At 57.6% G+C, this 23,329-nt stretch overlaps 2 protein-coding genes across 15 annotated transcripts in view; one reads left to right on the top strand and one right to left on the bottom strand.

The window, feature by feature from the left end:
* SLC6A9 (solute carrier family 6 member 9) overlaps nucleotides 1-19,686 on the top strand; it is a 32,977-nt gene extending 13,291 nt beyond the window's left edge. For 2 of the 5 annotated variants that reach the window (XM_053920369.2, XM_053920368.2), the window contains exons 3-14: nucleotides 7,003-7,159; nucleotides 7,706-7,837; nucleotides 8,199-8,469; nucleotides 13,474-13,606; nucleotides 13,809-13,943; nucleotides 14,048-14,151; nucleotides 14,571-14,808; nucleotides 14,884-15,018; nucleotides 15,126-15,225; nucleotides 15,300-15,400; nucleotides 18,156-18,326; nucleotides 18,440-19,686. In XM_053920369.2, the coding sequence (XP_053776344.1) occupies nucleotides 7,003-7,159; nucleotides 7,706-7,837; nucleotides 8,199-8,469; nucleotides 13,474-13,606; nucleotides 13,809-13,943; nucleotides 14,048-14,151; nucleotides 14,571-14,808; nucleotides 14,884-15,018; nucleotides 15,126-15,225; nucleotides 15,300-15,400; nucleotides 18,156-18,326; nucleotides 18,440-18,634 (1,872 nt within the window). In that variant the 3' untranslated portion in view covers nucleotides 18,635-19,686. Of the gene's footprint in view, nucleotides 1-662; nucleotides 938-7,002; nucleotides 7,160-7,705; nucleotides 7,838-8,198; nucleotides 8,470-13,473; nucleotides 13,607-13,808; nucleotides 13,944-14,047; nucleotides 14,152-14,570; nucleotides 14,809-14,883; nucleotides 15,019-15,125; nucleotides 15,226-15,299; nucleotides 15,401-18,155; nucleotides 18,327-18,439 lie in introns of those variants that run through there. The other 3 variants (XM_053920367.2, XM_053920370.2, XM_053920371.2) reach the window with 3 other exon arrangements.
* Nucleotides 19,687-19,833: 147 nt separating this feature from the next.
* CCDC24 (coiled-coil domain containing 24) lies at nucleotides 19,834-23,324 on the bottom strand. 10 transcript variants are annotated; one of them, XM_053920377.2, is made up of 9 exons: nucleotides 23,255-23,324; nucleotides 22,960-23,108; nucleotides 22,556-22,743; nucleotides 22,306-22,422; nucleotides 21,625-21,702; nucleotides 21,002-21,056; nucleotides 20,491-20,560; nucleotides 20,305-20,383; nucleotides 19,834-20,248 (listed from the first exon to the last, which is right to left on the bottom strand). In XM_053920377.2, the coding sequence occupies exons 2-9, from the start codon at nucleotides 23,083-23,085 to the stop codon at nucleotides 20,011-20,013; spliced, it is 951 nt and encodes a 316-aa protein (XP_053776352.1). In that variant the 5' UTR covers nucleotides 23,086-23,108; nucleotides 23,255-23,324; the 3' UTR covers nucleotides 19,834-20,010. The 10 variants fall into 10 exon arrangements, with proteins under 10 accessions (XP_053776352.1, XP_053776353.1, XP_053776347.1 ...); XM_053920378.2 differs by having other exon boundaries at nucleotides 19,834-20,230; XM_053920372.2 differs by having other exon boundaries at nucleotides 19,834-20,226.
* Between the last annotated feature and the right edge of the window lie 5 nt (nucleotides 23,325-23,329).

Below are 23,329 nucleotides of genomic sequence, written 5' to 3'. Positions count from 1 at the left end.
CACCTGCTTCTTGGCCGCTGGCTCGTGGTGTCTCACCATCAGCTGGGGACTGACTGGTGAGTGTGAGTCACATCCCACCCCAGTCAGGGTCACTCCTGCGGGATGGTACCCAGCTCACAGCACACCCCCCCCCAGAGCAGCACCCCAGGCTCTGGGCAATGCAGGACAAGTCCCCGCGGGTCCGTAGCCTGTGACTGGCTTTGTCTGGACTCTGTGGTGACCATCCTCTTGGCTAACGCTCTCTTTGTTCCGTGAAAGTGCAGCTTACTAGGGCACAGCTTCCTCACACTGTCATCATGCTCTCCTACCAGGATGCCCCATCGTCTTGCCCGGTTGGGGACCCCTAGGTCTGGGGTGGGGAGACAGCTCCAGGGCCCAGCATCCCCTAGCCCATACTAAGAAGTCTGGATGCTTTGGTAGCGCCCTGTGGGCTACACCCTGCTTCTTCCTCTCCCTTTACCATCTCTAGCACCCAATGGCACCCGACCACCCTACCAGGAGCCCACTAAATGCCAGGCCCCAAGGCCCAGCTGGGGGAGAGAAGCGAACCACCCTCTCACTCCCTCCTGAGCTCACTCCGCCTCACTCTATGGCTTTGTGTGTGTGTGTGTTGTTGTTCCAATAACTTGCTGGGAACAAGGGAAAAACACAGCAAACCCCATGCCTCACTCTAGCTCTGGAGCACCCTCGCTGGGCTGCATGGGGACTGGCCGGAGGGGGAGGGCCCGGGGAGGGGGTAGGCAGAGCTTCGGGAGGAGATGAGGTGAAAGTAATTGCCGCTGCCCAGCCGGCAGTGGGAGAGGCAGGGGATGCGTCAGTGTCGTCTGGAGCTGGCAGAGGTGTGAATGAGCAGCGGAGGCGCAAAGCGCTCCTCTCTGAGTGCTCACCTGGGATGGCTGCAGCTCGTGGACCTGTGGCCCCCTCCTCCCCAGAGCAGGTCGGTCACCTTCCAGAAGGTTGAGCCCTCTCCCTGGTGCCAGGCAGTCTGGGAGGCTGGGCTGGGGGTGGGGAGAGGGGCTGAGTAATCTGTGCCAGGGAGGGGCAGGCACAGCCAGCAAGTGAGACAGACACCAGCCAAAGTGACCCAGAAAGTTGCGACTGTGCAAAGGAGTGCAGGAAGAGTTAGCTGCGTGGTGGGGGCACGGGGGAGGAGGGTGGGGGTGTCAGGGCTCCCCCAGCCCAAGGACCTGCTGAGAATCTGCTCTGTGTATCAAAGCTGCATTGTCCTAGCTCCCGGGGAGACAGACCGGAGGTGCCCAGGAATTGTACTAATCAATACAGCCCCATTGTCTGCCACGGCAGTTACTCCTATGGGGAGAGTGGGTGAGGGAGCAGGGGGACATGGTACATGGACTCAGCGGTGAGGGTGGGGGAAGGGGACCCGGCAAGACTCTCAGCTGGAAGGAGAGAGACCCCATAAAACATTCACTAGTGTCCAGGGCAAGTGCCCGGGTGGGGTGGGTGCTGGTGCGCCGTCGTCCCTGGAAGCTAGGGATGGGCAGAGCTGTCAGGCGCTATGGGGCTGCTGACAGCAAGGATGACAGGACCAGGAAAGCCACCCTCCACCTGTAGGGCACCCTAACTTCACCTTCAGAAGGCAATAGGAGGAATGTCCTCCGGAGACATGTGGGTTAGTTTGGGGAGAAGCATTATGCGGAACTGTCCAAAGATCCCATGACTGCCAGGGTCAAAAACCAAAGCCACTGTCCGGAGTGCCAGCCCACTGCCAACCAACTTGGGGGGAGAATGCCCACAGCTGCCACAGCAAGGGGCAGGCTGCTGGGCTTCTCTAAGGCAGAGGTAAGGCCCACCCAGTGTCGCCCCGTTCCTGCTCCCCAAGGCCTGGAGCGGAGCCTGGCATGCCTGGGGGGTGGGGCTGTCTTCCGCCTGCTCTTCACAAAACTGGCAGGTCGCTCTCTGCCGGTCATGACTCTGGGTGAAATAGCACAAGGCATGGCCTTGCCTCTCTCACCTGTTACATGAGGGCCTGCACTCCTGGTGGGTGCCCAGAGGCTATTCTGAGGCTTTCCTTGAGCTAGGAGACTCTAATCGCCCTTGTGCGCTGACTGGGCCTGAGGTACATTTTTCCACGGTCCCACTCCTCCGGCTATGACCCCGACTCTCTCCCATGTCTGGATAAGAGAGGCTGGGTAAAGGACTGTGGGCCCCGCCATTGCAGGACAGGTACTACCCAATGGCCAGCCGGGCCCCTGGACTGATGGGAGAGAACTTGGGGAATAAGAACTGAGGGGTGTGAGGAGGTCACGGGTTCTTCTGAGGCAGCCACAAATTACCGTAATGTCCATTTTACTTAAACTTCCCCCTGGGGCTCAGAGAAAGTTGCCAGTGATCTGGATTTGGCTCAAGGTCAGTCTGGGATGTAGGGTCTTGCCCTTCTCCTCCATAAAGTTTGTCTTGGATGGACTTCATCCCATGAGCAAATACTGGAGCTGCAGAATCCCACACAAGCAGCCTGCTGGGTCCCAGGGGGCCCGCCCAGCCAGGCAGCTCCAGGATTCCTCAGTGTCCACGGAGAGAAGGAGGAGGGAGCTCACAATTCACAAAAATATCCAGTGGACACTGATCTAGCAGGGCGGGAGTCAGGAGCCAGAGCAGAGCTGCAGCCCAGGGTAGAAATCAGGGTTCTCTCAGAGTCGTGCATGGAGAGGAGGGGTCCATCCTGTGGAGGTGGTGGTCACCTCTGAGATCAGGCTTTGCAACTATTTCCTCTTTTAAGCTTTTCTGTAGTGTCTAATTCGTATGTGTGTGATAAGCTTATAATGCTTTTATAATTGGAAAGAAAGGCAATAACATTTTTAAAAATCATCAAGAAAGCTAGTGGGAACTAATGGAAAACACAGGAGAGTCAGAAGTAGCAAAATTCCAGGTAAGTCAGAGCTGCAGACTACTAGGTCTACGGCGGTTGCCTAGTCTCTCCCCACTGATTTCATAGATAAGGACACCGAGATGCTGAGGGCGGAAGTGACTTGCCCAGGGTCACTGGGGGAGCAGGCTGCAGAATGCCAGAGTTCTAACCCCTGGTGCAGGGTCTCACCCTGCCGAGCTGGAGACACAGTGGGAGCTCCGGATTCTGCCCTCTAAGCTGAACAGGCTTAATCCCAGAAGCTCAAGCAGAGCAGTGAATACGCAGGGCAGAAGGCTAAGGGAAGGACTTACGTAAGTGCCTGGTTGGGGTGGGTGGTAGTTAACCCAAGACAGGTCACAAGTCCTGTGTGGGGAAGGACACTTCTGCCTTGATGACTGTTTCTCTAGGGAAGGGGCATCTGCGGGTCTGGTGTGTGTGTGTGTGTGTGTGTGTGTGTGTGTGTGTGTGTATGTGTGTATGTGTGTGTGTATGGTGGGCATTACTTTAGAGAGAGAGTGCCCGAAAGCCTACATTCTGCCTGGCTTGGGGGATCTCAGTTCCAAGGCCAGGTAGTCCCCATTCTGGAGACCACCCACCAGGCCAACGCTGGGGGAGTAAGGGGTAAAGGTGAGGGCTGTCCAAGAACCCTGAGGGGGAGAAGTGCCCACCCAGAGGGCCCCCGAAAAACTAGGGTTTAATTCACCACCAAGGGAGGAAGGGAGAGCAGTGACAGGCAGGCAGGGGGAGACAGGTGATGGGCAGAAGGGGCCTGGAGCTTGGCCAGTCGGTGGCGCAGAGCTGGGTCAGGCAGCCAGGCCCCCAGTCTGGGCCAGACCATGAGCACAGAGGTGTCCTTTCGTGGGCAACTCCAGAGACGGCAGCCACTTCAGTGACAGTAAATAGCAGTGACATAGCCGTCTACCCAGCAGATCAAAAAATGAGAGGTTTAGATTGGAAAGATTATGCAAGGAGGTAAAAGCCGTGCAGCCTTGAAAAAGGTTCGCCAGCCACGCACTCGCTACCAGGGCAGGAAGTGGCAGGAAGTCCCCAGAGGAGGGTCTGGAGAAGGAAGGGAAGGAGAGTTCTGGGAACCATGTCCCCCCACCCCCGCCCCCACCCAACCCAGTGCATTTTAGAGACCCTTTCCTCTTATGTTCTTGGAGAAAAGTCGATTTGCTCTATCCTCCACGGAGGACTAAGCTCTCACCAGCCAAGACACCTGAACACTCCATGCGGCTCATGCAGGAACTGAAGTCAGAGGCCTCGCTGCGGGCACGGCTCCATGGCCAGGCATAGCATCCAAGCTGCCACCACTGGGGCTCCACGGTGCTGAGGCCCAGGGCCGGAGAACAGACATGGTGCTGCTTCTGCCAGGAGCTTCTTGCACCGCTTGCCGCGTGCCACTTCCCGGGCCTCCAGCTCCTTCTGCACAGCAGACCCCTATTGTGGGACACTTCCCGCCAGAGCGCCACCCCCACCCCTAGACCCAGGCCCCTGTCCTGGGGTCTCCAGCCTCTCCGTGAGGCACCTGGCACAGCTCAACTGATCAGCGCGTGCCCAGTGCCGTGCTGCTCATTAACTGGGTGCGCTAGCCCTTGAGGGCTCCATCCAGCAGCTGCCCAGGGCGCGTGGCTGGGAGCATCACCGCCCTCACAGTCCCCTCCATGCCACAGAGATCCAAGCCTGCTCCTGCTGCACTTGGTTGTGTGGGCTGGAGCCGGGAGAGGCCTCAGGCTTCAAGCCTTGGGTAGCTCGTGGTCTGCTGGGGGCCTTGGCCTTGCCCTTTCCCTGCCCATGAGGCCATCCTGGGCCCTTGGTTGTCTCTCTTACAGCTGTGACCACTGCTCGGTGACCCCACCCACCCACTCTGCAGCTGCCACAATCCCCCATTGTGCCCCTGAGTAAACAAGCCTGGACAGAATGAAACTGTTATTGTAGGGTCAGTATACAGGAGCCCTATTTGGTTGGGGTTTGTTTGGGGGTGGATAAACTACCCTAAGCAGGCCACACACCCTCTGAAAAAATGCCTCCCTGACCCTGTGGTATTGCCAGGCCTGTCCCAAAGGAGGCCCTGGGAGGTGGTGACAGGTTTAGGGGCCTGTCTGTCACAGAGGGCGCACTTGGGCTGCAAGCCACCATCTCCCTCAGCCAAGCGGGCATTTGAGCTGCGGCCTCAGGGTGGCCGTCCCTGGCCTCACCCTGGCCCCACCTCACCGCCTGTCCTCCTCCATCCTGCTGTAACTTGAGAAACTTCCCGCTGTGGCCAGGATGCAGTTGCATATAAAAATCATGTATTTGCTCATTTCATCGATGGCTCACTCCTCACTAGACTTCTAGCTTGGAGTGGGTAGTGTGTCTGTTTATTGGTGAATTCCTAGTGCCTGGTCCAGGCCTGGCACCCAGCAGATGTTAGTACATCTCTCTGGTTGCGTGAATGACTCCATGAATGAATGAACACTGGCTCCGTTAGCCTGCCAGTTGCTCTGGCTGCTTCTTGAAGGAGACCCCACAGTTCCTAGGGCTGTGCCCCAAACCTCCCAAAAGGGTGTGAGGGTCAGCGTCTGTGTGGGGACAATGCTGGGTTGGGCACGCAGGACAGTCGCCCCACAAGTGGGCCTGGTCTCTGGTACCCATGGTGTGCAAGCCTGGAGGGACCAGGTGTGCCCACTGTGGGAGCCGGGTCACCCAGCCGGGGCCCCCGCCAGGCTTGCCATGTCTGTACCCCCAGCGCCTTTCTGGAAGGCCCTGGTCCCCATGAAGCCATCCCTCCCCTCTGCCTTTGTCAGTCCATGTCAGGGTCCGACAGCAGTTCAGAGCACCGGACCTCTTTGTTTATTGGCCAGCACGACAGTTGTCCTTGAATATGTCTCTTTCAAGCTGAGGTCAGTGTCACTGCCGGTTTCTCCTCAGAGGCCACGCTGCTCTGTCCCTGATCCTGGGCATTCTCCAGGCACTCCTGCCTGTTTCTCTCAGAATAGCCCATCTCTGCGAGGCTGTCTCTGTCACTCAAGGACTCTCTGTGCTTCTCTGACAGTGACGCTCAGGGTCCCTATGTGTCTTCCTGATACCCCTCTAACTCCTCAGTCTCTGGCTCCAGGTGGCTTGATCTCCTGCTTACCTGGGCGGTGGGAGGGGCATGGCATAGGGAGAGCACATTCACACTTAGAAAGGGTCTTGCTGAGCCAGTTCCAGCTGTGGTGGCAGGGCTCCCGAAGGGGGCCGCCCTCGGTGAGGCCTCAGGCCCCCCAGCCCTGGCTGCAGCTAGCTCCTCAGGCAGGTGTGGCATCCTTCCCTTGGGGCAAATCTCATCAGCCGCCTCTGACCAGCCGCATCCTCTGCAGCTTCCCCCTCTCAGCTCAGAGACCCTTTCTTGGAGTCATGCCCTCTGTCTCCCCTAGCAGAGTCTGTCCTCCAAGTCTGGCGTGGTGCCTACAACTCTGGTCTCCACCCCCGGCACATGGCCAGCACCACCCAGCTCAGGTCAGCTTCCTCAGGGCCCCTCTGCAGCCACAGGCAGGACCCATCCCGAGTCCCGGCACGCCCTCCCCAGGTCTGGCCCAGCGCAGTTGCTCCCCTCTGTCCTCCTCCAGCCCTGCCCACCCAGGAAAAAGACTTCAGCTGGGGGAGGGGTCCAGCATCTCTTCCTCTGCAGCCGCCTGTTGTGGGCAGCGTGCTCAGCCTGGCAATGCAGTGGCGACGGGTGGGGGGGCCGTCTGGACACAGGCCCCTTTGTGCCCAGCCTGACTTGGCTGCTTGGTATGAAGCTCAGCTATTCCAAGATCCTCACCCAGAGGGGAAAGGGGAGGTTTTGGAGGGTCTGGGGCTGGGGTGCTCTTGACTTTAGCTCCCTCGCAGGGTCTCACCTGTCAGATGTTGGAAGTAGCTCCTCAGGTGGGCTGGTGACCCCAGCATGGGATACTTGGGGGCTGGTGAGAGTGGTCCCACTTGATGCCTTCTGGCAGTCACTCCCTCCTGCTCCCCTCTTCTGCCAGGCCTGCCTGTGGCTCTTGCCAGCAGAGGGGAAGCCCAGTGTGGGGGGTGGGAGCTTGCAGGGTCCATGGTGTCCCCATGGGGGGAGAAACAGAGGATCAGGCACAAATGCCTTGCTGATGGTAGCTTCTTTCCTGTCCCCACAGAATGGTGCTGTGCCCAGCGAGGCCACCAAGAGGGACCAGAACCTCAAACGGGGCAACTGGGGCAACCAGATCGAGTTTGTACTGACGAGCGTGGGCTATGCCGTGGGCCTGGGCAATGTCTGGCGCTTCCCATACCTCTGCTATCGCAACGGGGGAGGTACCCAGGGGGCACAGGGCAGGGACTACCCACTTGGATAGAGCCCACCCATCAGTGCCTGGGCCAGCCCCTCCCTGGCACAGACTTCACTCCAGACAGGCTGGCCTCTGGCCCTGATCTCCTTTGGCCCCATCCCTGGTTTAGATGCCCTTTGCTTAAGGCACAGGCCACCCCTGGCCCTGGCAGCCTGCTTGGGTCTGACCGGCCAGCCTGCTGCCTCAAGGTGAGGAGGGGTGGAGAAAAGCACCCCAACCCCCCCTAAATAGTTCAGGGACATTTGAGTGTCCCAGTAACTAATCCATCAAATCCCACCAAAACATGGTGGCTCCAGGTCTTGGTTCTGCTCAGAGCAGACTTTCTGGGACCTCTGTCAAGATCAAAGACAGGCCGTGGGGAGTGTGCCTCAGACCCAGGCTCCTGCTCAGTGCCTGCACACCCTCCTTGGATCCTAGTCAATCATAAAAGTCTGGCTGTTCCGTTGGAAGCAGGAAGAGGGGGGGATCCCCGCCAGGCTGCCCCTGAGCCAGCCCTCTCCCTGCCCACCAGGCGCCTTCATGTTCCCCTACTTCATCATGCTGATATTCTGCGGGATCCCTCTCTTCTTCATGGAGCTCTCCTTCGGCCAGTTTGCAAGTCAGGGCTGCTTGGGGGTCTGGAGGATCAGCCCCATGTTCAAAGGTGAGGACTGGGCGAAGTACACATGCACACACATGCACTCACATGGGCCTTTGGGGGCTGTGCAGGCTCACCCATCTGTACAAACACTGCCAACCCCGCTGGAGCCCTGGTGCTGACCCACGCCTCACATCAATGGCCAGGCCATGGACACGTGCTGGGGTCCGTGTTTGCTTGGCCTCCACCCTTCCCTCCTACCACATGGATACACAAAACCTCTGCATCCCCCTGCCTGCCCTTGCCGAGGCCTGGACTTGTCCCTTCTGTGGCCTTCCATGAAAGCCTGCCCCGTGGGCCCTTTAAAATTCACCTCGCCTCCTTCAGCGAGACGTGTGAGCCTGCTGCTGTCCTCGCCCTCTCCCAGGTGTGGGCTATGGCATGATGGTGGTGTCTACGTACATTGGCATCTACTACAACGTGGTCATCTGCATCGCCTTCTACTACTTCTTCTCCTCCATGACACATGTGCTGCCCTGGGCCTACTGCAACAACCCCTGGAACTCCCCGGACTGCGCCGGCGTGCTGGACACCTCCAACCTCACCAACGGCTCGCAGTCTGCTGCCCTGCCCAGCAACGTCTCCCACCTGCTCAACCGCACCCTCCAGAGGACCAGCCCCAGCGAGGAGTACTGGAGGTGAGGCTCCCGACGGACCTGGGCTGGGGGTCGCACCTGGTGTCAACCCTCAGCCCTCCCTTTCACCATCAGGCAATAGTCTGCAGACTCGGGAGGGTACCTGCACCACATTCAGCCCTCTGCTGGGCACCGAGTGTGGCGGAGGTGCATGAAGAGGTGTAAGGAGTTCACAGCCTGTTCAGAACAGGCTGATGCACCAGAGAATGGTGGAAGACAGGTGACTTAGGGCATCTTTGTGAAGTAGTGGTCAGGCAAGTCTGCAGAGGAGAGTCAGGGGAAAGAGGGATGGCTTCCTGGTGAGAAGAACAGTATGAGCAAAGGCCCTGTGGCCCAGGTGAGCAACAGCCAGTCCTGAGACTGAGAGGAACCCATTCTGATGGGAGTAACAAGGATGTGAGTCTTAAGGTGGCTTCAGAGGGAGCACCGACCTTCCTGGAGATATTACAAGAATTAAGCTTAGATTTAACGCTGCAGAACACAGGGGGCCATGGAAGTTTCCTGAGCCCAAGGCTGTCATCCTCCAGCTGTACTTCGAAAAGACAGCCTGTTGCTGCTGTGCTCTGTGGCCGCAGAGACCAGAGTCTCAGAGCCGGCCGAAGGGCAGCTGCTGCTGGAGGTGTTCTGGAGCACCTAGTCCCACCTGGGTGGGGGTGAGGGCACAGCAGGACATCCTGGAGGAAATCCCATGTCCTATTGGGGAGCACCTGGGCAGAGGGCTTTGGCGGCTGGTGCGTAAGCCTCATTCATTCACTCCACAAACATTCACTGCATAGCTCCGCCAGGCCCCGTGTGCCCATGGATGTGAATGGCCTAGGGCTCCTGCCTGAGAAGTTCCCCATCCAGCGGGGAGACAGGTAGCTAATCACAGCAGGGGCAGGTGCTTCAGTGCAGGTATGCATGGGCCCATGGTGGGGGTACAACGGGGTAGCAGTCATTCCTGAGAGGATGGAGGCAAAAGGAGGGGGCTAAGAAGGCTTCTCAGAGGAGGGAGGGAGGGGGGAGAAGGGATTGTGAGAGACATGAGCAGGTCCACAGAGGCCAGGAGATGGCAAACTGGATCTGGGGTTGGGGCAGGAGGGACACTGAGTGTCAGAAGAAGCCTGTAGGCGTCACAAGGTGCAGGGGTGCCCAGGCCAGGCTAAGGCTTGAGGCTTTCTGCACTAGGTGATGAGAGCCTTGGACAGATGACCGAGGTCCCAGGGACACTGGAAGTCCTAGCAGGTCTATGTCCTCTAAGCCCAGTGCCGGAGCTCACACACTGCAGGCCCAGCTTCCCTGTGCCCGCCTCCGTGCTGGGCCGTAGACATTCAAAGAGGCTAAGAGGTTCACTTGGGAATGGAGGGCTCACCGTGTAGACAGCAGGCAGACTCGGTCACTGGACAGGTCATTTCCTGAGCACCTCCCAGGTACCAGGCTCTAGGAGGAAAGACAGAGAGGGCAGCAAGACACACATACAGCACCCTTCCAGAGCTCACATCTGATGGGAGAACTAAGCAAAGAAGTACCCATGTATGTATTCTACTGCATTTGAGGCATGGTGGGGGCTGGGCAACCTGTCCTAGCCTGGGGGTGAACCTCCTCAGAAGCTCCCAGATGCACAAAGCCCCACCCACGCCTCCAGAAAAGCTTGCCATGGGGCTGTCTGCCAGGGATCCCTGGCCCTGCAGGGCCACCCAGGGCAGAGCTCTGGGGACTTTATCCAGTGCAATCAGAGGGGAAGAAGAAAACTGGTCATGGGTGGGGGGCCCACTAGGTGGCAGGTTGAACTCTACTTCTCAGCCAGGGCTGGAGCCTGACCTGCAGGATGTCTCCCTGCTGCCCCCTTCTGGGGAACCTGGGAAAATGACCCTTGGGAGGGCTGCCCAGGCTGGCTTCGAAAGGAGGGGAGGAGTGAGCATCCCCATACCTAGGGCATCTACTATGTGCCAGGCATGTTATCTCATAATATCACCATCCCTATTTTTCAAATTCAGAGGCCGAAGGTCAGAGGTTAAGGAACTAACCAGGCAGCACTGCTGTGTCAGGGCCTGTGCTCTGAGTCCCATCGGGCTCCTCTGTGCCTGGTGCCTGGTGGGAATTAGGCCAATGACGCTGGGCAGGTGTTCTTGGTCCACACTCTCCAACGCCCCTTGGAAAGCTGCATGATCTCATTGGAGACCCACAACAACACCATAAACTAGCTTGCGCAGAAATTAGAAAATAGTCCCATTTTACAAATGGGGAAAGCAAGTCCAAAGAAAGATTAAACAACTCCTCTAAAGTGATAGAAGCCCCAAGGGCGGATTTCTGGGCCCCTGTCAGCCTCCTGCTGACCATCTGGCCCATGGGGCCCCTCTCTCACCAATTACTTAGTCCTGCTTTACAGGCCTCTGTGCACTGGCCTGACTGCTCCCTGCCTGTAGGTCCCTGCGGTGACCAGCACGGCACCCAATGCCCAGTGGGCCTCAGATCCCAGTGTCCTCTCCCAGTGTCTTCATGGCAGCTCTGGGGCCCCATAGGCCTCATTTAAGTCCTGGCTCTGCCATTTACCAGCTGTGTGGCTTTGGGAAGTCACCAAACCTCTCTAAGCCTTAGCTGTCCATCCATTAACTGGGGACGCTCACAGCACCTACCTGGTTGTTGTGAAGCTGACTGAGATGATGCAGCATAAACCATGAAGGACAGTGACAGGCGCTCAGTGGGCACAGTGACCCCCACTGCTGGAGAAGCAAAGACATGAATTAGGATGTCTTGTTCCCAAGGTGCTTACCATGTGGTTTGGGAAATTTAAAACTAACACAGAATTATTCCAGAGATTTTCTGCGTTAAGAAACAATTTGTACCTATGTTGGATGCCAAGAGTTTTTAGATAAAATGTTTGATTGCAAAAACACTAGTCCTAAAGCAAAACAAACAAAAAAAACCCCAAACTAAATATGGTGCCATAAAAATAAAAATCAAATCCATTATTTGGTTTCCAGGTTATCCTTCTAAACTCTAATCCCTAGTATTGTGATAAAAAGTGGTATAAAACACTATCAGTTTAACATATATAGTTAAGGTTAAAAAAATCTTTTGAACAAGAAATCATTTCTTTACTTTCCATGCTGGTGTTTGAAGTGACTGGGAGTGCTAGCAGCAGAATGACCCCCTGGCTATTCTGGCGGGCAGAGCTATTCAACCAGATGTTCCCTTTGTCAGGCAGGGTCTAGGCAGCCCCGAGTCCCCAGCCTAGCTGCCTTCAAGTTTGAATGACTTATCCATTCATCCCTGTGAGCCAAAAATATTTTTTTCTATGTGCCACGAAGAAAAAAAGATTGGAAGGCACTGCTGAAGGAGAGCAGGAACCCCTCCTTGGTGGTTCCACAGCTCCTGAACCTCTCCCATCCTTTTGTTTGTGGTTCCTCAATCAACAGAGAGCCTGGAGGGGCCATAGCCCAGGTCTTGGCTCTGATGCCTGTTTAATGAACCACGGCTGTGGTAGGCTTTTGTCAGGTGAGGGAAGTGTTGGGCAGCGCCCTCTGCAGGTCACTGTGTGAAAGGCGACGTGGGGAAAGTCGGCCAAAGTGCTTGTAAGTGTAACAGGCAGACAGGCCAACTAAGTACCAAATCCCAGGCCTGGCAACATGTCCCATGAAGTATGGAGTAACTTCTTATCACAAGGTATTAAAAGTGCTGTCATGAGGTTTGAGAACTGATTTGGAGGAAAAAAAGGTGAGAATACCTAAGAATGAGCTATGCTGAGAGATCGTAATTTTGAGGAGAAAAAAGGGAGCCTGTATTTACCTAAATTTATCTACAGATTATGCTGAGCTGGTGTGAACATTGTGCCCATTGCACAGATGAGGAAGCTGAGGCTCAGGAGCTTGTCTTTGCTCATCATTTTTAGCCTGGACAACAGTACCAACCACAGCGGCCTCCCTCGAGGTTTCCCCTTTTTACCTCCCAATTCTTTTACTACAACGCCTGTCCATTCATGCAACAAATATTTACTGAGCACTGCCCTACGCCAGGCACTGTGCTAGGTACTGGGGGATACGTCAGTGAACAGAGACAAAAGTCCCTGCCTTCATGGCGGACAGATGACAAACAACAGAAATGGGTGAGATTCATAGTGTGATAGAAGGAGATGTGTGCCGTGGAGTGAAATATAACAAAGAAGGGAGTGAGAAGTGCTGGGCCTGGGCCAGGGCTGCAGTTTTAAGCAGGGCAGCTAGAAAAGGCTGCTTGGCAAAGAGGACACCTGAGTAAAGACCTGAAGGAAGTGAGGAACTACGGCCCGCGGCGTGATCTGTGGGCCTGGGGCAAAATGAACATGTAAAGACCCTTGTTCAAATGTGTTAGGGATTTCAAGATGGCAGTGGCAGAGCATTAAACTAAGCACTAGGCCTTTCTAAACCTGAGGCCCTGTGTTACTTTACAGCTCACACACCTGTGTGTGCACAGAAATGTCCAGGTGACCGAAAGAGCGCAGCTGGCGTGGCTCCATGTGCCAGATGGAGCCGTGCATGTGTGTGTGTATGGGGGGGGGGGACTTGGCCTGAGTGCCTCAGGCCTCTGGTCTTTACTCGGCACTCTGCTGCCTCCCATGGCTCCTCAGAGATGGAGGAGACTAATGTGGATGAAAAGCTCCCAGAAGGCTTCCTGAAGGAGGTGACACCTGATAGGATGTGTCTAGTCTGGAGGAGAGGGCATGACTGAATGGGGAAATGCACAAGTAAGGGTCAGTGGTGGGCCTGAGTCGGGGCAGAGAGACCTCCATACCCCAGGGGTTTAGGAGGTCTGGCCCGGGCCTGGGGTGTGGCTCCCAGGAGCCTTTGCAGGTCCTGGGAGAGGCTGCAAGCAGTGGACCCCCTGGGGGCAGTGGACAGAGAGAGCTGGGGCCCCACAGTAGCTCCTATCTCACAAAGGGGTTCCTAGTACCTCATGAGAAAAAAGGGAGCTGCCAGGCTGGGTCCTGGGCCTCGGGAATTTGTTGCTGGGCATGGGGGCTGGCGCTCAGTGACAGAGCATCCCCTTCCCCAGGCTCTACGTGCTGAAGCTGTCAAATGACATCGGGGACTTTGGGGAGGTGAGACTGCCCCTCCTCGGCTGCCTTGGCGTCTCTTGGGTGGTCGTATTCCTCTGCCTCATCCGAGGGGTCAAGTCTTCAGGGAAAGTAAGCACCCTCCCCCTGACAGGGTCTGTGCCCACCCAGGAAGGTCCTGCCTCCCCTGACTGGGGTGTGTGTATGTGTGTGTGTGTGTGTGTGTAGAGGGGTGATGAATGGCCACGGGAGGGGATGAGTGGTGGTTGGGGCCAGGGAGGGGGCACTCAGGGCAGGAAGAGCGCAGAGGCGTCCAGGGGCCCGTCTCGCGCAGGTGGTGTACTTCACGGCTACGTTTCCCTATGTGGTGCTGACCATCCTCTTCGTCCGCGGCGTAACCCTGGAAGGAGCCTTCACAGGCATCATGTACTACCTGACCCCACAGTGGGACAAGATTCTGGAGGCCAAGGTGGGATGGGGCGGGCAACCTGGAAGGGACGGGGAGGGATGGGGAGGGACAGAGAGGAGCCTGCCTCTGACCACAGCTCCTCGCTGGCCTTCCCCGTTTCATAGGTATGGGGAGACGCGGCCTCCCAGATCTTCTACTCCCTGGGCTGCGCATGGGGAGGCCTCATCACCATGGCTTCCTACAACAAGTTCCACAACAACTGCTACCGGTGCGACCCCCCGGCCAGCCCGGCGCCTGCCCCTTCGCCTGCCCCGTCCCCTGCCCTCCCCGCAGCCTGGCCCGGCTCCCTCAGACTACCAGGCCAGGGCAGCTCCTGGCCCACCAGGGCCGCCTTCCCCTTACAGCCTTGAGGTCCTGGGAATGCTGGGTCTGGTTGGGGTCATCAGAGGATGGAGAGAGAGCCTTGGCAGGAGAGAGAAGAGGGGGTGGGGACAGTGATGTCCCAGGGATCTGTGAGGACTCAAGAGCCTCTGGCGCACTTAAAAAGGGCCAGCACAGATCAGAAAAGAGGTTGAGGACACCTTCGTTCCTAGAACTTTCCCTGTCTCCAAGTCCTCTCTTGGCCCTAACCGGGCAGAGGGAAGCAAGCTGCATGCCCTTAACTTGGCCTGTTTTCCTCCCCATCAGGGATAGCGTCATCATCAGCATCACTAACTGTGCCACCAGCGTCTATGCTGGCTTTGTCATCTTCTCCATCCTGGGCTTCATGGCCAATCACCTGGGTGTGGACGTCTCCCGCGTGGCAGACCACGGCCCTGGCCTGGCCTTCGTGGCATACCCAGAGGCCCTCACACTGCTGCCCATCTCCCCGCTCTGGTCCCTGCTCTTCTTCTTCATGCTCATCTTGCTGGGGCTGGGCACTCAGGTACAACGTGTGGGACTGGGGAGGGAAGAGAGGGCGCAGAGGTCAGGCCCCTGCTCTGATGGCCGTACCCTGCAGTTCTGCCTCCTAGAGACGCTGGTGACAGCCATTGTGGATGAGGTGGGGAATGAGTGGATCCTGCAGAAAAAGACCTATGTGACCTTGGGCGTGGCTGTGGCTGGCTTCCTGCTGGGCATCCCCCTCACCAGCCAAGTAGGAACTGAGGGGAAGACTGGGCTGGAGGTGCCAGGGAATGAGGAAATAGCGGGTCTGGGAGCTTAGCCCCAGCACCTCTGACTCAGCTGCCCGCTGGCCCACAGGCAGGCATCTACTGGCTGCTGCTAATGGACAACTACGCGGCCAGCTTCTCCTTGGTCGTCATCTCCTGCATCATGTGTGTGTCCATCATGTACATCTACGGTAAGTGCCTGACGTCCATGGCCTCCTGAGCCCCAGCCCTGGGCCACCCAGCCCACTGACACCCCTCTCTCCAGGACACCGGAACTACTTTCAGGACATCCAGATGATGTTGGGGTTCCCACCGCCCTTCTTCTTCCAGATCTGCTGGCGCTTCATCTCTCCGGCTATCATCTTCGTAAGTCCCCAGGCTGGCCTCTGCCTCTTGGCAAATATCCTTCTCCTGGGAATCAGTGGCGGGAGAGCAGGAGCCCATCCACCTGGCCAGTGCTCCCACGGGAGTGCCCAGCTCTGGTCATTGTAGTCTGAGGGAGGTTGCACAGTCAGACAAGATCCAGGAGGCCAAGGTGGGATGTGGAGGGCAACCTGGAGGGATAGGGAGGGATGAGGAGACAGGTGTGTGGAGGCTCAGGACCACCCAGACCCTGGCCTTGAGTTAGGAAGGGAGCACAGAGCCTTGAATTTGACTGAAGACAGTGTCCAGCCTGGAAGGGAAAGCAGGCTGGCAGCATCGAAGAGTTGGCCCTCCCTCCCTCCCTGATGTTCCTGCCTGGCATCCCCAGAGGGGCCTCAGGAACCATTATTGACATTGCTGTCAGCCTCTGTTAGCCTCACTGAGCATCTGTCTCCAATCAATCAGAGCCGAGGTGCCCCCAGGTGCTGGGGCTCCGTGGTGTGAATGCATGAGAGTCCCAAAGGCAGGCCTTTGGAGTCAGGTGTCAGCTCAGCCTCAGGGGCAGCCTTTCAGGCACTGAAGTGTTCTGGCTTGGGAGGGGGAGGTCATGGTTTCCACCAACATTCAACACCTGGGACACCTGCTGAGAGCTGAATTGGTGGTGAGAACTCACACCATGGCCAGGCCCTAGGCACTTTCTGCGCACACTGTATATTAACTCACATACTACAGGTCTCCAAGGTATTGTTATTATCCCCACTTTACAGATGAGGAAACCAAGGCATGGAGGTGTTAAGTAAGTGACCCAAGGTTACCCTGCTAATAAGAGGCAATGCCACTATTCAAAGCAGGTGGTGCAGTCAGGAGCCTGCGGCTGAGCCAGGGCCACCCTGGAAACCACCACAGGAGGGAGTTGTTGCTTCCTTTAGATTTTGCTTCTTTATGCTCAGGGTGGGAAGTGGGGGCACAAGGGGTTTGATGTGTAATGGTCACTCCGCAGAGAAGGGGCGGGGCCATCTCTGAGTGACGGAGGGGTCAGCCCGTGTGGACGGCAGTGTCCAGAGCTGTGCCTCTGTCACACCCAACTCCTCTGTGCCACAGGGAGCTCAGCATCAGGTTTCCACTTTGGCTCATGTTTCTGAACGAAAGGCCCCTGAGGGCTGAGGCCTCCACCTTATGGGGTGTGGGATTTTCCCAAGCCTGGCACAGGCAGCCAGCTCTGGCCACTGGCCCAGCTTTGAAACAGGAGGAGCGGAAGTCTCCTGTAAATGGAGAGAGGCCAGGAGGGAAGGCACTGCCGCCAAGCACTCTCTGGGGCTGGCTGTGGGGCCTGACCCGCCTGGCGGGAGCTCATCCCCACCTGGGGAGAGATCTAGGGTACCAGCAGAGGCAGGGCAGGTGGCAGGAAGGAGGTGGGCACAAGGAGGGGCAGCCTCAGCCTGGGCCCAGGGTGTCTGAGAGAATAAGGCGAAGTGGGCAGTGCCCTCTCTCTGCACAGAAAGCCAGGCTGAAGCTCACCTTAAAGTAAGGGTTCCAGGCTCTGTGGACACATTTCCAGGCTGTCCTGTCTCCTCTGGAGGCTTTACTTCTTCCTGTCTCTGAAAAGCTCTGTCTCACAAACTCCGTCCTTTTGGCAGTTCCAGTAAGGGGTTTGTCCACACCTAGGTCAGGATCTGGGTTCGTTCCAAAAACCTGTCATAAACTCCTACCACATTTAGGTCCCAGGAAGGGCCCCCCCACCGATGAAGGTGGGCCCTGACCTCCAGCATTTGGTCACTGGGAAGCCTGGAGGAGCCTGAGCTTTGGGACTTGGCTGAGGGCTGAGGAGGCAAATGCTGAACCCTGCTGGGGAGCAGCACCCCACCCCCCACCCCTGCCCAATAAGCCTAGTAACCACCTGACACAGCTATTACTTCCTTTAGTTTTTCTCCTTTGCGGGGCGGCCAGGCTTGTTTCTCACCTCACTCTTTCCAGGGCGGCACCTGAGAGCATCCACTGTTTCTAGCCTCTGGAGCCTCCCCAGGCTGCCCACAGCCGTAGACAGGCAGGACTTCGCCCTCCCCGCTGCCCCATCACTCCCACCTCTCTGCACAAGTCAGTTCAAGTCAGCAAGTGAGATTGTGCCAGGAAATGTGCCGGGCCCTGGAGACCCAGAGCTGATGCAATCCCAGGTCTACAGGACCATCAAACACATGCTTAACAGATGGAAAATGCCTTTCAGGAGGAGGAGACAGGAAATCTGAGAGGCTTCTTGAAGGAGGTGGCATCTGCCTAGGGTTAGCCAGAGGAAGACGTAGAGGAGGATTCTCCAGAGTAAATGAAAAGGGTAGAAAATGCTGGGTGTAGCTGAGACACTGAGACGAGGGTAAGTGGCCCGAAAGATCAGCTGAGGTCTCGAAGTGAGGAAATAAAAGCCCAAAAGACCAGGAATGTGGCCTTATTTCCATAGGGAGCTATTGCGAGTCTTTGGGTGGAGCTGACTTCCAGAAGTGACAGCAGCCTCATTGTTCCTGGGCTGGTTCAGAATTGTGGTGAAGCCAGCCTCTCCTCTCCCATGGTGCCAACTTGCCCATCATGCCCTGAACCCCTGGTTCCGTCTGCTTCTTCCACTACCCAAACGTTGGCATTGGCCCCACTCTTCCCCCAATGCCTCTTTTTATTTGGGGAAACTGGAGAAGGGAGGGGGTGCTGACGGAGGTCTGAGGCTGGGCAGGGCTGGGTGGGCCTCATACCCACGCCCATCTCCCACTCTCTGCAGTTCATTCTCATCTTCACGGTGATCCAGTACCGTCCAATCACCTACAACCACTACCAGTATCCAGGCTGGGCAGTGGCCATCGGCTTCCTCATGGCGCTGTCCTCCGTCATTTGCATCCCATTCTACGCCCTGTTCCAGCTCTGCCGCACAGATGGGGACACCCTCCTCCAGGTGAGGGGTAGGGGGACAGGGCAGCCAGATGACACGGGAGGGGGTGGATGGTTGGGGCTTTAGGGCTCCCTTGGACATGCCTTGTTCACCCTCTACCCCCACCTCTCCTGCAGCGTTTGAAAAATGCCACAAAGCCAAGCAGAGACTGGGGCCCTGCCCTCCTGGAGCACCGGACTGGGCGCTATGCCCCCACCATACTGCCCTCTCCTGAAGACGGGCTGGAGGCCCAGCCGCTGCACCCGGACAAGGCCCAGATCCCCCTGGTGGGCAGTAACGGCTCCAACCGTCTGCAGGACTCCCGGATATGAGCGCCGCTGCCAGGGAGCGCCCCAGCCCCGCCCTTTGCTCCCGCCAGAGAGACTGGGGGCAGTGGACAGGTGTCACTGCCTGCCCCCGCCGTGCCCTGACCAGGGCGGCTGCTGTCACCTTGGCCACCACTGCTAGTGCGGTCATTTGTGCTCGTGTCCCCAGTGTTTACAGGTCCTTTGGATGCCAAGATAGAAGCTGGGGGAGTGGGGCAGGGAGGAGGTAGGGTTGCCAGGTCAGGGGCCAAAGCACTTTGAAGGGGTCTCAGGCCAGGTCCCCAGAGGCCTACTGCGCTTTATGTGGCCTCTGATGCCCCCACACTCTGCCCTGAGCTGAGGTTCTGGGTGGACCCCCTACCTGTCTCTGTCCTTGGGCCTCCAGCCTCCTGTCCAGTGTTCCTGCCCTCAGAGCAGACCCCAGGCTCTGCCCAGGCAAGGTGGGGTCTTCCCGCCTCGGGGCAGGGTGAGGGGGTGGGGCTGTGCAGTATTACTCGTCAGGCTGTGCTACCCAGCCCTGTTTGTCTGTGCAATTATTTTTGTAAAAATTGTCTTATCTGTGGTTGCCACTCCCTTGGCCCCAGCCTCAGGCCCAATCTGTCTTCCAGGCCTGCCTGCACCTCACTCTGCTGCTCTGGGGTTTCCCAGTGTCAGTCCAGCCCTGCTGCCAGGCCCGGCCAGCAGAGGCCCGTGACTCAGCAGCCTGCCCAAAGCACTAGTCTCTGGGGTCGGGGTGGAGAGCTGCTCAGCAGGAGGTTTGAGCCCAGAGCCTGGGGAAAGGACCCTACATGACGGCCCCTTGCCCTCCTCCCACCAGGCCAATGGCCCCATCTTCCCAAATCGGGCTGCGTACCATCCCCTCTCCAGAGCCAGAGCTCCTCCTCCCAAGCCCTGCAGTGTCCATTTGTCCATCCCCTGTGCCCCTCTGTGCAGTGACAGCCCCGACAGAGCCACCCCTAATTTTCTGTAGCAATAACGGTGCACCACCCATCCCTGCCCGTCCATGCACCACTAGGATTTTAAAGTCCATAGATTTTAATGAAATTTCTATTCCTGTCTCTGAGCTGCCACTGTGCTTTGTCTGGGTGCCCCAGAGAGACAAGAGTGGGGGCTGGGATGAGACTTCTGCATGGTCTGCACTCATCAGGCCTCTCTGGAAGCCTCAGAGAAGAAAGACCAAAGGCTATGATGGTCAGGACCTAATACCAGGGCCTTGGCAAGGGGGTGGGGTGAGGGTCAGACAGACAGCCAGCCTTAGGGTCCTATCCAAGACCAGATCTCAAGCAGGTTGGGCCATGGCAACTGAGAAGTGGCAGTAGCAGATGGGGTGAGTTCCAGCAGAAGCCAAAGCCGCCTTCATGCCCAGCCTGTCAGGTTGGGGTCTAGGGCACTGCACTGGACATTGAGGTAGAAGCCGGCCTTTTCCTGGGACTGCACTGAAGCTTCCGTCCCCAGCGGCGGGTGGCAGCCAGGCCTTGAGGCCTGTGTTCCAGAGGAGGAGCAGGTAGGCATCGCTGGAGAGGCCCGGCCCAAACTCCAGCAGCTCCATGGAGGTAAGGCGAGGGTCTGAGGCCCTGGATGGAGGATCCCAAAGGCTGCTGCCTGAACAAGGAGTAGCCACTAAGGGCCACAGCCTGACCCTTAGCCCACCCTGTCCAGCAGTCCATCTGGTTTACCTGTGGCTTGGGGCAACGCAGTTAGCCCTCAGAGGTGCCTGCAGCTCCTGTTGCATGGCTGCCTTCTGTTCCTTTAGTTCTGGAGGAGAGGCCCGTCTCAGACACGGCTCCCAGCTCTCCTAGGGTATGCCTAGGAGCAGGGCAGGGAGGAGGCTGGGTTCTCAGGCTTCTGCTCAGGTTTCTCACCTGCCAGGGTGGGCTCTAAGGTTGCTCCAGAGGGCTGGGATACCCCTGTGTACTCCTCTTCCAGGCAGCACTGTAGGGAGAGCTGGCTCAGTGCTCTGGCCCCATAGCAGGGGTGGGATAGGGCAGGGAAGAACACAGAAACCAAGACCTCCTTGGCAGGGTCCAGGTACCACCTGAGCCCTGGGGAACACTACCCCCCCCCTGAAAAGCCCAGCTTAGCAAGGTAGTGGCTGGCTTGGGCCCAGACTCAGGGAAGAGAAGAAGGCAAAGAAAAGACTGGGGAGCAAACCCAGCAGGTTAATCTAGGGCTCCGCTGGAATCTTGGACTTCTGTACTCACACACACAAAACGTGCGCCCGTGAGAAATGGTCACAGGGCTCACATAGCCTTCATATGCATGTACGCACACAGACACACACACACACGTGGCTCATACACCAGGTGAGGGGTGGCTGGACCTATATTCAGTAGAAAGGCTGGGAGGTCAGGGGGATCCAGAGCTGCGGCTCACCTGCAGGATAGGGATCTCCCTCTCCAAGGTGCGACACTCCTCCTCCAGGAGGCCCCTGGGACACGTGGGAGTGCAGCAGCCAGAAGCAGTTCCAAAGGGCCGAGTCAGGTCTCAGCAAACCCTCCAGAGGGCCCCAACCTTCAGCCTCACTGGGAGCCCCTCCAGGCCCTCCCTTCTCAGCCCACCTTACCCTCTGCTGCCCAGCACAGCCTTCCAGCCCCTGCCAAGCCTCCTCCTGGGCAGATTGTGTCCTCTCCTTGCACCCACCCCGACAGGCACCATTATTTCTTCTGTACCACCGCACTGGGCCTGCAACCCCTCTGGCCTCCATTCTCCCCCACATCACGGCCCTTCCCTTGCTTAAAACTCTTCTGTGGTTTTCCCCCATCCCAACTCAAGATAAAAATCTTCAGGCCATGGCCCAGGCTGGCATTCATGCTTGCCTACTTCCTGGCAGCAACCTCGCCAGCCCTGCAACAACCTGCCCTTTCCCCCTTTCAGCCTGTTCTTATGGCTCCCCTCCCCTACCCAGGTATGCTGCCTCCCTTTACTCTCTCACCATCCCAGCACTTCATCTACCCAGCTCCCTGTCTCCACCCCCACTACCCACTTGGGGGCCTCACCGCAGGTGTCCGGTAACCTGATCGATGTTGGACATGTTCAGTTGGTCCTTGATAACACTGAGGTCCCTGTGACAGCTACTAGGAGATGAAGTCAATATCACTCTCTCCATGTTGCCTCACCTGAGGCCTTCAGGACACTAATGCCACTTCTGCTAGATGATTTGTGTCTTTTCTTACAAAAACAATATTGTATGGTGTAAAGAGGAGGAGTTCTGGAGCTTAGGTTTGCAAATGGGCTCTGCCACCCCCGGGAAAATTGATTCTTTCTGAGCTTTAGTTTCCTCATCTGCAACATGGGAACATCACCCACCTCACCGGCTTGTGTGAGAATTAAAAAATAAGTTGCTACCATTCACTTCTTATGAACACGGCCCTGCTCATTTATCTCATTCATGCCCCAGCCCTCTCTAGTCCAGCCCTCGCTCCTGTTCTATAAGTCTGAGGAACACATGATTACTGGACAGTCACTTTCTCCAAGACGCTTTGCCTGCCCCAGGCTGGGCGGGTGTCTCCAGGGCTTCTGCAGCCCTCATGTGCTCGTGCTCATGCTCGCCACAAGTGGAGGTAGGAGTGTCAGGCCCCAGACCAGGACTCCTGCATGGAGCCAGATGGGACCCACCAATAAGCTGGGGCCCTCCTGCCAAGCAGGGACAGCGCCCTCTTCTCCTATGACCACTTTACCTGGGTTCACCAGCTCTCATCTGGAATATCTCCTGTCCTGGAAAATCACACCTGGACTCCTCCAAGGCAAAGCGCAGGACCCTGGGGCTACACCGGACCCAAGCCTGGGTCTGGTCCCTGCGGAAGGTGCACACGAAGGAAACTCAGGTGCTCCTTCTGGGAAGCCACAGGAAAGGCAACCCTGGCCCCTTGTCAGGTGCAGATCTGAGTGTTGGGGACCCGGGCCCAACCCCAGATCTGAGGCTCCCACCTGCCCTCATTGATGGCTTTCTGGCGGAGACCTTGGAGCAGCTGCCGTAGTTCCTGGCGCACGAGATCTCTTAGCACGGGCGGTGGTGCCAGAAGGGAGGAGGCTTCAGAGGTGGGGCGGGAATCAGAGACTTGGGAGGATCGAGCCTCTCCTAGCAGGGACCGTAACATCAGCACCTGCAGGGAGAACTAAGACACCTTGAGACTGGGGAGGGAAGTGGCGGAGGTGAGAAGGGCTGACAGGAATGGGGAGAAAGGGAGAGCCAAATGGGAGAGGACTGGCGGACTGTGAGATCCAGCAGGATCTCGAATTAACCGGCACAGCCAGGAACCCAGAGGAAGTGGGGAAATCACCCGAGAGGTGGCGCGGACCTGGGATGTGACCCACCTTCCCACTCGCCCCACCTCTGCCCGCAGCTCCCGGCTCAGGTCCACCGTCGTCTCCCCCAGAATCCTCTTCACTTCGGGCAGCTCCGGGAGCGGAACGTGCTCCTCTACCAGATCCCAAATCGATGGGGAGTCCCCAGGCATGACCCGACAGTGCTAGCTTGGACCTGCGGGACACCCGGGCTGGGCTTCTGAGCCAGGCCACGCCCACCGCCCCACCCGACCTCACAGGCCACGCCCCTACGCTGTCACGTTTGCCGGCCTCTTCCAAAAACCACCCTTGTTCTGCCGCCAGGACCCACAATCAAATTACCTGATCTGCAGCCGCCGGTTTCTGGCTGACTCTCGGGGGCGCCGCCGTGCCTGATCACGGCCCGCAGAAGTAGGG

This window comes from Desmodus rotundus, chromosome 3 (genome assembly GCF_022682495.2).
Source record: "Desmodus rotundus isolate HL8 chromosome 3, HLdesRot8A.1, whole genome shotgun sequence".
Taxonomy (NCBI): domain Eukaryota; kingdom Metazoa; phylum Chordata; class Mammalia; order Chiroptera; family Phyllostomidae; genus Desmodus; species Desmodus rotundus.
The sequence above is the reverse complement of the archived record's forward strand: the minus strand, read 5'-3'. Positions and strand labels throughout refer to the sequence as shown.